The following is a 13,460-nucleotide window of genomic DNA, read 5'->3' as shown; positions in this document are numbered from 1 at the left end:
AGAGCTTACAATAATATTTTACATACTAGGGAGAACTTCCATTAAGCAAATTAAAAAATTTGCTTTTATACTTCATTCTTTATCGGTATTAAATAATCAGCAATTAATATAATGCTTTTTTAGTCATATGTTAACGATTAACGATTAACTTTAACTTGCGTTAAATCTTCTAAAATGTAGCGTTTTAACGTTTAACGAAACTAATTTTTGTATTAGCGGAATAGCGATTAACGAAGCTAACCATTTGATTAACGGTGCCCAGCTCTGCCTCTTACGAACCCCACGGAAAGAGGGAGGGTGGCTTTATTCTTTACTACCATCACCACAGATCATATCGATTCGTATCGGTATAGAAAATTATTTAAAATCAAAATCTAAAATATCTTTATTTGAGTAAATAAAATTGCTTCAAGTTCAATTCGAATCGACATATAAATAAGTACCTATAATTACTATTACATCTCCTATATCTTACATAAACAGCTTAAAGCGCTGTAAAACGTTACCATCAGCTTCACCGAGTAGTAGTGAGGTCCCGGTAGTTTAATGTACATCTGATAGCAATCGTTACTCACAGTTGGGAATATATCCGCCAACCCGGATTGGAGCTTCCAGATGGATTGAGCTCTAATCCTTCTCCTACATGGGGAAAGAGGCAAATGCCCAGCTTTGGGATATTACAGGCTGAAGCAATGAGCGATGAGCGTCACTGAGCGTGAGCTTCTGTTCTTTGACATGATTTCGCTCAACTCTCGCTCTTCTGTGCTTATTTGGTTTTGGTACTATTGAACCTTAAAGAAGAAGAAGTATACAGTCTGGAATATTTAAAATTTAGATACACATAGTGACATCTATGAACCACGAAATATAGCATACATACCTATTTGTAGCATACAACGCCATCTCGTGTTTATACTGAATACTAAGTTGATATGAAATATAAGCATTCATATCTATTTGTGGCATACAACGCCATCTCGTGGTTATAATGAATAATAAGTTAGTATGAAATATAATTCCATTGCATGCAATTTTCTATTATAAATAAGAAATAATTATTACTATGTACAGAAATAAAACTATTTTAATATCAGAGTAATTTAAATTTAAATTAGGTGACACAAATCAATACCTTTAAGTCCATACGTTTTATCTAGCTACGTCCATATAATAAGATATATTAAATTATTAATAATGAGCTGTAAACACATTATTTTAAATTAGTAGTGTAATAAAATAAACGTATATTTTTTAAAATTGTTCTTCACACTTTCAAATAAATTATTTAAAAGAGTTTTTGTTTAATAAATCGATCTAATTAGAAATACAGATAACCTGTAAATCTGTAAAAATGGAACGCATTTTGCGCAGTGCTGCCAAATTCACGACGTCAAATATCAGAAATAATTTGTCTCGTCCTCCATTTTCCCTTTGTAACTAACCGGTGTTCAAAACACGTGCGTACGATCAAGTTACATGGAATACAAGTGTGATCGCGTCTGAAATCAACATATAAACAATACTAAAAAGAGTGTCGTGTTCTTATCGACAGGTGTCGCGTGTTGAAATAGCAGAATGAACACCGAGAAACTGAAAAAACTGCAGTCACAAGTCCGCATAGGCGGCAAGGGAACACCGAGGCGCAAGAAGAAGGTCGTCCATGCGACCGCCGCCACAGATGATAAGAAACTGCAGTCATCTCTCAAGAAACTATCAGTAAACACTATCCCCGGTATCGAGGAAGTGAATATGTTAAAGGATGACGGCACAGTAATACATTTTAATAACCCGAAAGCGCAGGCATCGCTCGCGGCGAACACTTTCGCTATCACCGGACACGGTGAGAACAAGCAAATAGCTGAGATGCTCCCCGGCATCCTGAGCCAGCTCGGACCGGAGGGATTAAATCAGTTAAAGAAAATCGCATCCAGTGTGGCCCCGCCGAAACCACTCGATGAAGACGACGAGGTACCTAACCTTGTTGGTAACTTCGACGAAGCTTCCAAGCAGGAGGCTAAAGAGGTAGTCGCCGAGGAGAAAAAAGAGGAAAAAGAAAAGGAGAAAGAGAAGGAAAAGAAACCAGAAACAGAAACCAAAGCCGCGGACAAAAAAGTTGATTAAATAGACCCCATGAAAAAGATTTAGTTTTTAATTTTGCTCACCTGATAAAGTGAACTAAAGTGGGTTTCCAAAGGCACCGAGGTGTGTCTCAAAGTAATATTCGTTTTGTATTTTATGTTTTGTTCCTAAATAGTTCGTTCCAAGTTTGATATGTCCAGTTAATGGTGACGGTGCCTAGTGGAACGGGATACTATTTTCTTTTTTATACTCGTGACTTTGGAAATTCTCTGTACAACTATCTCTATAAATGCTTTGTATGCGCCATGCACTAACATGTATTGTAAAAGTAATGAAATCCCGTTGAATAGAAAATAGTTCAAAGTACTTTTAAGATATTGGCAATATAGATACTTATATAGTATTAAAAAAAATATTGCATATAACTTTCTTTTCACAGCACAGTTAAATATATATTATATGTATAGTAAAGAGGTGTTAATGCACTGGTAAATATTTTATAAAGATGGATTTTTCTAAAGTTGTTAATTCATACTGGTCTAAAGAACATGCTTTCTCATTTAAACCTAGGTTTAAACAAAGTGAACTTAGTCACATGGCTCTTTAGGATACCGGAGCTAACATTGTATAAAAAATACACTAAAATGTAAAAATGTCGGGTTAAGTTATGTATAGACATGACATAAACTTTGATCGAAGAAAAATTGTTTTATTTATTATAATTTTCATTCTATGACTCAAATCTTGCATCATTTTTAGATGACACATAAAGGTAACTATCTACATAATTGGATAATTGGTTTAGTTAGACTTCTTTTGAGTATTTTTGTCTAGAGTTTTTTTTAAAATAGAAATAAATAAAAGTTTGCTTTGGACAACTAAGATCCATAAAATATTTTAGTAGAGAAACACAATTAAAATTTTATCTATGTTAGTAATCTGTTTACTTACTCCTTAATTATATTATAAATGTGAATGTAAGTTTGTTTGGTACGCATATTCTTGGGAGGTATTAAAATAACAGGATACTTTATTATTAAACAAAAAATTTAATTCAAGTGGAGCCGCAGGTCAAAGCTACTGCTTAATAATTTAACTTTCATGAAAATCTAAACATAAACTTTTCCACATAAATTTGATACTTTCTAAGCAAATTATCAGTTAATATAATTGTAGTCTTATATGATTAAAATAAAATTATCAATGAAGTGAATTGCAAAGAATTTAATAACTATCAATGGCCTGTTTCACTAGTAGCTGATAAAAGATATCTAGTGTATAATGTGTATAATTGTATCCATCTGATAACTTTGTGATACACCTCTATTTTTCTATATCAAACTTAATTTTTTTGTTAGATATATCTTATATATGCAACAAATGAATTCAAAATTGGAGTTCATTCATTTATCCCTTTAGGGTCAGTTTTATCTCTTGCTAACAAAGCTCATCAATCCATAATATAATATTATAATTCTTAATGTAAGTTTGTGTGTTATGGTTTCACTTAAAATTTACTTAACCAATCATCATGAAACTGTACACATATTCTTGGAGGTATTAAAAGTAACAGGATACTTTTGATTAAAAAAAAATCAATGCGAGCGAAGGCGCGGGTAAAACCTAGTAAGTTATATTCCATATAAAGTTTATTTTCAACTTGAAAATCGGCTTGAAAATCGAAAACTACTTGAATATGATATGAAAAAAAAATGTTTGATAATTAAAATCTGAAAACTATGATTTTTCGTTACTAAAAAATTATAATATTTAAATTACTTTTGTTGATTCGGGTAATCTAATAGGTATATAAAATTCTCGTGTCATGGTGTTAAACATTGAACTCCTCTGAAACGGCACGACCGATTTTAATAAAATTTTGTGGGCATATCGGGTAGGTCTGAGAATCGGCCAACATCTATTTTTAATACCCATTTAATACCCCTAAGTTATAAGGGGGGGGGGGGGGGATTAAGCGGGTTAATAACATATAATATGGCAAAACAACGTTTGCGGGGTCAGCTAGTTTTCATATAATATAACTATATTCAATTAATCATTTACAGGTTTGCAGGTCACATTTTTAATAGTATTCAATTACCTATTTAAGAAAAAAAGTAAATGTGATAAAGAAATTGCTTTTCGATTGTCCGTTTACTTTTTTTTAATTTTTTTTTTTTTGTAATATTTAAAAAGCTGAAGAAAAGTGCGCCAAATGATAATTTTATATAAAAAATGTAGGAAATACAATATAGTAATTATAATTAATTCAGCGATTCATGGCACTTCTTGTTTCTTATTATTCTGCATTATTTTATCTTAGGTTATTCTAGGAAATACCGCGTATCAATACATAAAAACGAACGTAAATATCTGAAATAAAATCAACTACAATTTACACTTTTATTTTATTCAATAGTACCGTAACTTTTAATTTTAATACGCTGCTAGTGAAAACTTATCGTCAGTAGGTGCATGTAGGTACATTTTTATCAACTGTCGTTTATGCGGTTTGCTAAATATAAAATTTGTGGTATGAATAGTGATAAAATAGTAAAACTTAGAAAAAAATATAACATTATAAGGTGAATACTGCTTTTTTATTGTGCAATAATTTTAAGGTAAGAAAAGTAGTATGTAGTTGTTTGTCTTATTGCTTGTAGTTTGAAAAAATACCTAAAAAAACACTGAAACTAAATTAACATTATCTTTTATAATGTAAGTTTCCTTTTAAAAATGTATCTTTAAGAGGAAAGAAAAATCAAATAAATATTTAAACAAAAAATAAATTAAGCGTACTTTTTTTAATTGAATAAGGTAACATTTATAAATAAATTAAAACTAAATTGATTATTTTTATATTAACATAAATTAATAATTTGTATTTGCACATACTACATCAACAAAATGAAACTGATCTTGTATAAATTTTTGAATTTACTAATTTTCTTATCATATTGGGTGCGTACCATTAAACGATTGTAACGCTCTCGTTGCACCTAAGAATAAGTTTGACTCTCACAGCTGCATCTTTTTATCATACCGCCATTACAACGCTCAAATATGCGTTCGACCTATATAATTCGCCTACAACATCCGTGGCTTTTTTACGTTAGTGGAACGGCAGTTTCAGTGGTCGTAGTCGATAGCGTTGCGGGCCTTAAGTGGAGCGTAGCCGTTATATTAACAAATGTTGACAATATTTATGAGATATGACATTTGACATTTTCGAAAGTAGTAGGTAGACTATAGAATTAAATAACCCACTATTATAAGCCTATTCAAGTCTATAGGTTAAATTAGTTTTAATAAGCTTACAAAAATGATAGCGCGACCCTGGACAGACGATTTGCCAAAATGCCGCAACACCTGCGTCGCGTCCTATATCTCACAAGTGGATGGAAATCCTAGCTCCAATGACGATTATTTTTGTTTTTATTGCCACACAGAAGATAATTCGTAAGTAAATTTATAGATTTTATACTAAATACACTGTCTTGTGTTCCCCAAATGTTTTTGGACCCATATACTTTTTCGTAGTCTATGTGAGGTTTTACTTTTGAAATAATTTATGCTGAAACTACCAATAAACTTATTACAACTATGCAAACGCTTCTTTTCCATTTAAAAGAGGAGTTGAAGTGTTACGCTACGCTGGTGTCAGTGAATATGTAGCTAATTTGCCTTATGAAAACTAAAGAAATCCATTACTTGAGATATTCTCTGAGATACGGTGAACAACAACGACCATTGAGTGGCTATAAAGAAAGATTTTTCTAAGCAAAATAATTTACATCGAATGGGGATCAAAACCACAATTATTTGTTGTTAATTAGAATTTACTCCTGACCATGATTATCTTTCTAAAATTTATATTTCTTTCTTGTTTGTGCTCTCAGCCCGCATATTACATAAGTAGTAAATACATCACTAATTATACTTTAGTAAAATGACCTGGTTTGTTAAATTATTACCCAAAGGTAACAGTAGAAGTTTATGTGATAATGCCTTCAATAAATGGACTTATTTGCCATAATATTTTCTCCTATTTAAGATTCTTTAAAACATTATGACAAATTTAAATTTTTAAATATAATTTCTAATTAAAAATTACAGTCCAGGCAGCTTTTAAATCAGTACATCTGTAAAGAACCCAAGTTAACCCTCTATCAACCCGTTTCCAGCTGTCTGTATGGAGTATTCGAGCCTCACAATGGGTTGGACGCAGCGAGATTTATCATGCAGAGGATGGCAGCTGAGATTTTGTTTGCTCCACCCTCTAATAGCAACACTGATGAGGAAATCAGAGAAAAATTAAGGTTGTTCTCGAATTTATTTAATTTTTTTATACTTTTAGGACAGCAAACAAGCATATTGATAGTAAGTGGTTACTGTAGCTTAAAAATATAAAGTATTAGTTAAATAAAATACAATTTGATGTACATGTTTGACTTAAAGCCGTCGGTCCCGGTTGTTATCATGTACACCTGATAGCGATCGATACTCATAGTAGGGAATATATCTGCCAACCCCATTGGAGCAGCGTGGTGTGGATTAAGCTCTGATCCTTTTCCTACACGGGGAAAGAGGCCTATGCCCAGTAGTGGGATATTACAGGCTGAAGCGTATATTATTTTTACAAAATGCAGTTCAAAATTTAACTTATCTATACTAATCATAGATCAAGTAAAAAGAATAGATAACGCACTTAGAACAAAAAAGTGAAGCCACTTTTTTAAATATCTGTGAGTGAGTGAAGTGTTGACACTTTTTAAAAAAAGTCCCTGAAAATTTTATTAAATGGGATTAAACACAATTAATTTAATATAGATAAAATGAGTATGCAAAAATAAAAATCTGTTTATAGTTTTAAATATATTTACTCCTTTTTTGCTTCAAATTGTTAAATAAATCTATTGCAGCCATGTTTTGATTTAATGAATTCATAGATGAAGTAAAAAAAGGTAGATAATGCGCGGCCTTTGTTGTTACTGAAGGCACAAAACTCGGCTCCTTCAAGTAAATACACGCGCTCACGCACACATATGCATCAAACTACGCTCATTTTCGTTAGTATCTCACGGGGCCTCCTACAATAACTTTGCCTTCAAAATGCCGTTCTTATGTAATTAAATGGTGCAAAAACAATACCAAAGTGAATAAAAAGTCTGAAGAAATATCGTTTCACACGTAAGTACATACAAAACTTTATATTTCTTGTTATTCCAAAATAATATTGAGGTTCGGAACTTATAATTTCGATGTTCCAAAATGACGTACCGAGGGAGTGTTACCAGTAATTTATATTTCCATTAGCCCAAAATGCGGGTAAGTAAATTGTAGGCAATCATAGAAAAATAATTAAGTAGAAAGGGGACATCATTATTGTTTTTTTTTTTTTTATCGTGTGATTTTATGTTTTACGTAAATTGAAGTCAATATGAATTTTTAACTCGTTTGTGTCTGTTTAAATTTGTGAATTAACTACTCATATTTTACTACTAAATATCATGATTTTAGGTTTCCAACGAATATTTTAATAGGAGATAGATAGAATAGGTAGCTGCTGTGCGACTGAGCTGAAATGAACTACAACGACAGCCATCCTCATCTAGTGTGGTTTGTTCAAACCATTTTGATAAAGCTGATATGTACGGTACAAAACGTAGACTTCGCAGAGTACCATCGCGTATATACTACTACTTACTACTAGGTATTTTAATGTTGAATTTTTTGTTCTAGGACCTACCTGATGAGTCTAAAATTAGTCGTTAACCAAGATTCAATCTTTGATACACCTAGAAAACATAAACTAAGAGAAAAGTTAAAAAAAACAGGAACTTCATTTAAAAAAAAAATGTAAAAAAATTAAATCATTACAGCAAAGAATTAGACGTCTTTAAAACAGGAACTTCAGAGGAATCATCAATTACTTAAAAACGCAATTTTCATTGACACAGATTTATATAATTTTCTATGATTATTTTCTATTTCTTATGATTATATCACTTTCTACTTAATTATTTTTCTATGATTGCCTACAATTTACTTACCCGCATTTTGGGCTAATGGAAATAAGAATTACTGGTAACACTCCCTCGGTACGTCATTTCGGGGCATGGAAATTATAAGTTCCGAATAACCTCAATATTATTTTGGAATAACAAAAAATATAAAGTTTTGTATGTACTTACGTGTGAAACGATATTTCTTCAGACTTTTTGTTCACTTTAGTATTGTTTTTGCACCATTTAATTACAAAAGAACGGCATTTTATCGGCAAAGTTACTGTACGAGGCCCCGTGAGATACTAACGAAAATGAGCGTAGTTTGATGCATATGTGTGCGTGAGCGCGTGTGTTTACTTGAAGAAGCCGAGTTTTGTGGCTTCAGTAACAACAAAGGCCGCGCATTATCTACTTTTTTTTACTACATCTATGATACTAATATTATAAAGAGGTAAAGTTAGTAGGTTGTAGGGGCTAATTTCTGGAAGTACTAAACAGATTTTGAAACTTTTATCACTGATAGTAAAGCTATAATTTTCCTGGGTTTTACATAGCTATATTTCATCTCTGTCATAATAAGTTTTTTAACCGACTTCAAAAAAGGAGGACGTTACTCAATTCGACCGTATATATGTATATATATATATTTTATGTATGTTCAAGGATAACTCCGTCGTTTATGAACCGATTTTGATAATTCTTTTTTGTTGGAAAGGACATATCCCTAGTTTGGTACTATGATAAGGAAACCAGGATCTGATGATGGAATCCCAGAGAAATCGAGGGGAACTCGAAAATCTGCATAACTTTTTACTGGGTGTACCGATTTTGATCATTTTTAATTTAATCGAAGCCGATGTTTATCTGTGGTCACATTTAAATTTAATCAAGATTTGATTACAACTTTTGGAGAAATCTTTGATAATGCGTATTTACTTGACAATTTTTTTGTCTACCTACATTGTATTACTTGTCGATATAATTGAAGTCGGTTGTTCTTCATTTGCCTGCAAACACAATTATATTCAGAAAAAATTACATTTGTATAACTATTGAAGACAAAATTAATCCATTAAAATGAAAGTACATTTTTAACTATGGATTATACTAAAATTAGACTAGAGCAAAATATTATTTTCTTGGAATATTAGTTAAAATTATAAAAAAATGAAAAAGAAAATGTTATTGGAAAGGTAAGATAACTAACTAGTTAAAGTTTCATTCATTGTAATTACAAATCTATTGAATTGAATAAATCACAATTAATTTAAAATATTATAAAAATTTATTTATCAAAATATTATACATATTAAAATTTCACAACTTAAGAACTAAATATTTACAGAAAAACGGCTAAATTATTCATTAAATATTTTTCAGAAATGCATTTGTGTCAGTGGAGAAGGCGTACATAGAGAACTATGATGGAATGATAGCTGAACGGACCAGCTTGCAATACAAACTTCAGATAATAAAGGGACACACACATGCGACACAGGTAATTATCATTAACTGTCTGTATGCACGTTGTATGCTACCGGCCGGCAACAATTTTGCAATATTTTAGTTTCTTTTTTTTTTACAAACTTACAAAGGTGACTAACAAATGTATCTCCCGCCTGATTGTGGGCTTCTATCATAGCCTATAGATGGCTACAACACCAGCAAATATGTTGCCGACCCATCTTCTCACTCTTTCTGGAGCCACCATACTCACAGGAACATTATATGATGTGAGATCAGTGTTATTTAGCTGTGATCTTCTGTAAGGTCAAATTACATCCCCAGACGGGCTGCTCCAAATTTGAGCAGGATATTTCCTTCTGTCCCTCCTCAAAAAAAAGAACCAGCACGTAAAAGTAATGTTAAATAATGATAATAAGCGTTACTCATACTGGAAGCTTTTTGACTAGATTAGGATCGTACAAATAACATCTAATATTTAATAATAATAATAATAATATCCTTTGTTGCACAGCATTAAAAGATACAAACAAAAGTTTTTTTTGTTATATTAGAGGAAGATGTACAAAGGCGGTCTTATCGCTAAAAGAGTGATTTCTTCCAGACAACCATCTAATATTTGTTTAGTTAATCTTCTTTATTTGAAACAGAAGATTGATTGAAGGTTGCCTGGAAGAGATCGCTTTTTAGCGTTAAGGCCGCCCTTTGTACCTAATGAATATATTGTTAATATATTTTTGTATCATTTCTGTTTTTGGTGTACAATAAAGCGTATTATTATTATTATTAAGATCATAAACTTTAGTCCCAATATCGCAAGATATTCCCCCTATATTGCAAATTATATTTCCCACCCATTTTTTCTAAACAATTACAAACATACATGCATATTTTTCTCATCTAACAGTAATTATATTATATTTCCAGATGTCAGACACAATACTTTACCGTTTAAAAGAAATTGACCAACACCTTTCCGGAGGTGCCACCGTTGTCATCGCCCTCATTCACAACAATAAGTTATACGTAGCCAACGTTGGTGAGACCCGGGCCTTATTATGTCGCACTGACGATAATTCAGTGTTGAGGGTTGTTCAACTGACAGTGGATCATAGCTTAAACAATGAGGATGAACTCTTGAGGTTGTCGCAATTAGGCCTGGATGTGAATAAGTTAAGGAATGGTAAGTAGTGTACACATAAAAAGCTAGACTACATTACATTTGAATAACCCATTGGCGAAGTTTGTAGTAGCCCTTCTTTCTGCTCCATGGGTTGTGTGTTGGTTTCCCACCTGTGTCTGGGTGTAATTGTATTTATATTTTATATATGTATTGCTTCCATGTATATTTATCAACAAAAAAAAATTAGCTATATTAGTCGGCTGTTACCTATAACACAAGCATTAAGTTGCCTACCTTAGGAACAGACAACCCTGTGTCAATGTAAAAGAAAAAGAAAAAAAAAGAACATTACATTAAAGCAAATACAACATACGACTTCTAAGCTATAATGACCAGTCAAATAGAAACAGTAATTTAAGTACAAAATAGGTTCTTGGTTTTGCAATATACCTTAGGTGAATATCATGAGGTATGAAAACTGAAAACCAATTTTGTGTCTGTATTTTTATAGTTTGTTATTTTTATTCATAGATATTATTATTAGATTTATTTTAGAAAATTCAACAAAAGGAATAGGTAGATATATTTTTTTTTTTGTTATATTTTAAACTAGCTCTGTTCTGAAATTTTTTACATATATCCCTTCGTAGACATAATATATGAATGCCTTATTATTAAAATGGATTTCTTTTAATAAGCAAACTAAACAAACTAATATTTCTACCTTATAAATCTCTAGTTTTATGTAATAATATAAAGCTAGAGATATATTATTATATAAAACTAGAGACATATTATTATATAAAACTAGAGATTTAAGGTTACTTAATATTTCTACTATTTACAAAAGTCTGTTGATATTTTTATCTCAACCACACATATCCGTCTAGTGTGCAGTCTCCTCAGTGTCTTTTCCATTTTATTCGATATCGAATTTATATATTATATTTTATATTGCTAATTATATTTAAAAAAAATAATCACTAATCTATTTCCAGCACAATACCTAGGTAACCAAACAGGTACTAGGTGCCTTGGTAACTACCTAGTGAAGGGTTTATACAAAGCGTTCCCGTCAATAAGTGGAGCATCTTCAGAGCCAGTAGTCGCTGCCCCGGAGATACATGGGCCGATTGCTTTAGATGAATCTTGCAGGTAAAATGTGTTTATTGTCAATACATAATTCTGTTTCCTCGCAAACGAAAAAAAAAACCGACTTCAATTACATCGACAAGTAATACAACGTAAGTGGACGTAAAAATGGTCAAATAAATACGCGTTATCAAAGATTACTTACAAAGTACGTATCAAATATCGATCAAATTTAAATGGGACTACACGATAAGCATCAGCTTTCGATTAAAACAAGAATCATCGAAATCGGCCCAACCAGTAAAGAGTTATGAGGAAACATACATTTTAAAAAAATACAATCGAATCAAGAACCTCTTTTTTTGAAGTTAAAAAGAAAAATCAACTTCAATTTTCATAGATAAGTAATACATAAACGTAGGTATTAGAAGAATTAGCCAATTAAATGCTCGTTATTAGGGATAACTCATAACCTACTGGCCAGTTTTCGCTCAAATTTAAATAGGACCACATGAAATTATCAAACAGAAAGATCAAAAAAGTGTAATTAAAATCGGATATACTTAGTAAAAAAATTATAGGTAACACACATAAAAAAGTCAATTTATTCGAGATTAAATTGATGTTTGGCTTATTTTTTATGTACTAAAAAAACAAATTTCTTTTACACCAGATTTCTAGTTCTAGTCAGCGCCGGTGTCTACAAACGCATACAAGAAGTGAGAGGCAACAGCGAACAAACAAACAAACAGCTATCACAAATCATAGTAGAAAACTTCCGTAAACAAAACGACTTCAAGAAAGTCAGCCAATCCGTTCTAGAAGAAATAGAAAACGAATTCCTATCATATTGTCTAAAAAACAGCTTAACACCAAAACCAAATACCCATGTTACATTATTAATACGTAATTTTAATTTCTTACCCCCCATCCCCCAAAATGAAAACACAAACACAGTATATAAACAAAATAACCAGTCGGTCAGAAATAGCGAGCCTGTCAGAAATAACCAACCCGTCAGAAACAATCAGTCTGTCAGATTTAATCCAATCGTTCAATCTAAGTCGAATACGCTTGTAAATGAAATGGATTCGGAACCGTATTCGTCCGGATCGAATGATTTAGAACGAACGAATGATTCCCATGTTGATACGAATCGATCGATTGAATCGTCATCGGATATATATCCGAGTCGTCCGTACGATAGGGACAGGCGGATAAAGGGTTACGTTGATTTTTCGTGTTATTATGATAATGTTGAAAAGGCGAGGAAAAATGGTACTCTGCCTAGTTTTATTAAATAAGTAGTAGACTTTTTGAAGTAAAACTTCCTTACGCATGCTTGCCTTGGGGAGTAAGCTGGAGAATTCGTGACGAGAGCGTTACGAAAAGTGTGATCGGTGGAGGCCAACGGAGCAAGAGAGGTGCAAGCACATATTTTCTTTCTCTCATAGGCGGTAACGTTTCGTATATCTTAACTGTCCAGGCCTATTGCTAAAGAAGTCTTACTTCAGTTGCGTGGTTTGCACACTCGTTTTTTTTTTTATTTGACCATTGAATAGTGATGCGTGCCTTGTTGTTATAGTAAGAATATAGCATATAAAAAATTTAAATTTTTTTTCTTGTTGAGAGTAATGACTGCCTTTTTAATATGGCACAAAAGTAATTTAAAAAAAAGCAAATATGTTCAATTA

At 31.8% G+C, this 13,460-nt stretch overlaps 2 protein-coding genes across 2 annotated transcripts; both read left to right on the top strand.

Annotated features, from left to right (window-relative positions):
• The first annotated feature begins 1,369 nt into the window (after window positions 1-1,369).
• On the top strand, window positions 1,370-2,783 carry LOC123665028 (transcription factor BTF3 homolog 4-like). The gene is made up of 2 exons (XM_045599389.1): window positions 1,370-1,457; window positions 1,553-2,783. The coding sequence occupies exon 2, from the start codon at window positions 1,576-1,578 to the stop codon at window positions 2,119-2,121; it is 546 nt and encodes a 181-aa protein (XP_045455345.1). The 5' UTR covers window positions 1,370-1,457; window positions 1,553-1,575; the 3' UTR covers window positions 2,122-2,783.
• Window positions 2,784-5,295: 2,512 nt separating this feature from the next.
• Window positions 5,296-13,108, top strand: LOC123665029 (TGF-beta-activated kinase 1 and MAP3K7-binding protein 1-like). The gene is made up of 6 exons (XM_045599390.1): window positions 5,296-5,538; window positions 6,264-6,398; window positions 9,468-9,585; window positions 10,479-10,734; window positions 11,673-11,829; window positions 12,440-13,108. The coding sequence occupies exons 1-6, from the start codon at window positions 5,402-5,404 to the stop codon at window positions 13,068-13,070; spliced, it is 1,434 nt and encodes a 477-aa protein (XP_045455346.1). The 5' UTR covers window positions 5,296-5,401; the 3' UTR covers window positions 13,071-13,108.
• Window positions 13,109-13,460: the final 352 nt, after the last annotated feature.

The sequence above is a fragment of the Melitaea cinxia genome, chromosome 23, assembly GCF_905220565.1.
Source record: "Melitaea cinxia chromosome 23, ilMelCinx1.1, whole genome shotgun sequence".
Taxonomy (NCBI): Eukaryota; Metazoa; Arthropoda; class Insecta; order Lepidoptera; family Nymphalidae; genus Melitaea; species Melitaea cinxia.
Note: the sequence above shows the minus strand (reverse complement) of the source record. Positions and strands in the feature narration are given on the sequence as shown.

Excerpts from the sequence above, each read along its gene's own strand:
- LOC123665029 (XM_045599390.1), top strand. The coding sequence starts at position 5,402 with ATGATAGCGCGACCCTGGACAGACGATTTGCCAAAATGCCGCAACACC. Across the intron at positions 9,586-10,478 it reads GACACACACATGCGACACAG|ATGTCAGACACAATACTTTA; the intron begins GTAATTATCATT and ends TTATATTTCCAG. Across the intron at positions 10,735-11,672 it reads TGTGAATAAGTTAAGGAATG|CACAATACCTAGGTAACCAA; the intron begins GTAAGTAGTGTA and ends ATCTATTTCCAG.
- LOC123665028 (XM_045599389.1), top strand. The coding sequence starts at position 1,576 with ATGAACACCGAGAAACTGAAAAAACTGCAGTCACAAGTCCGCATAGGC.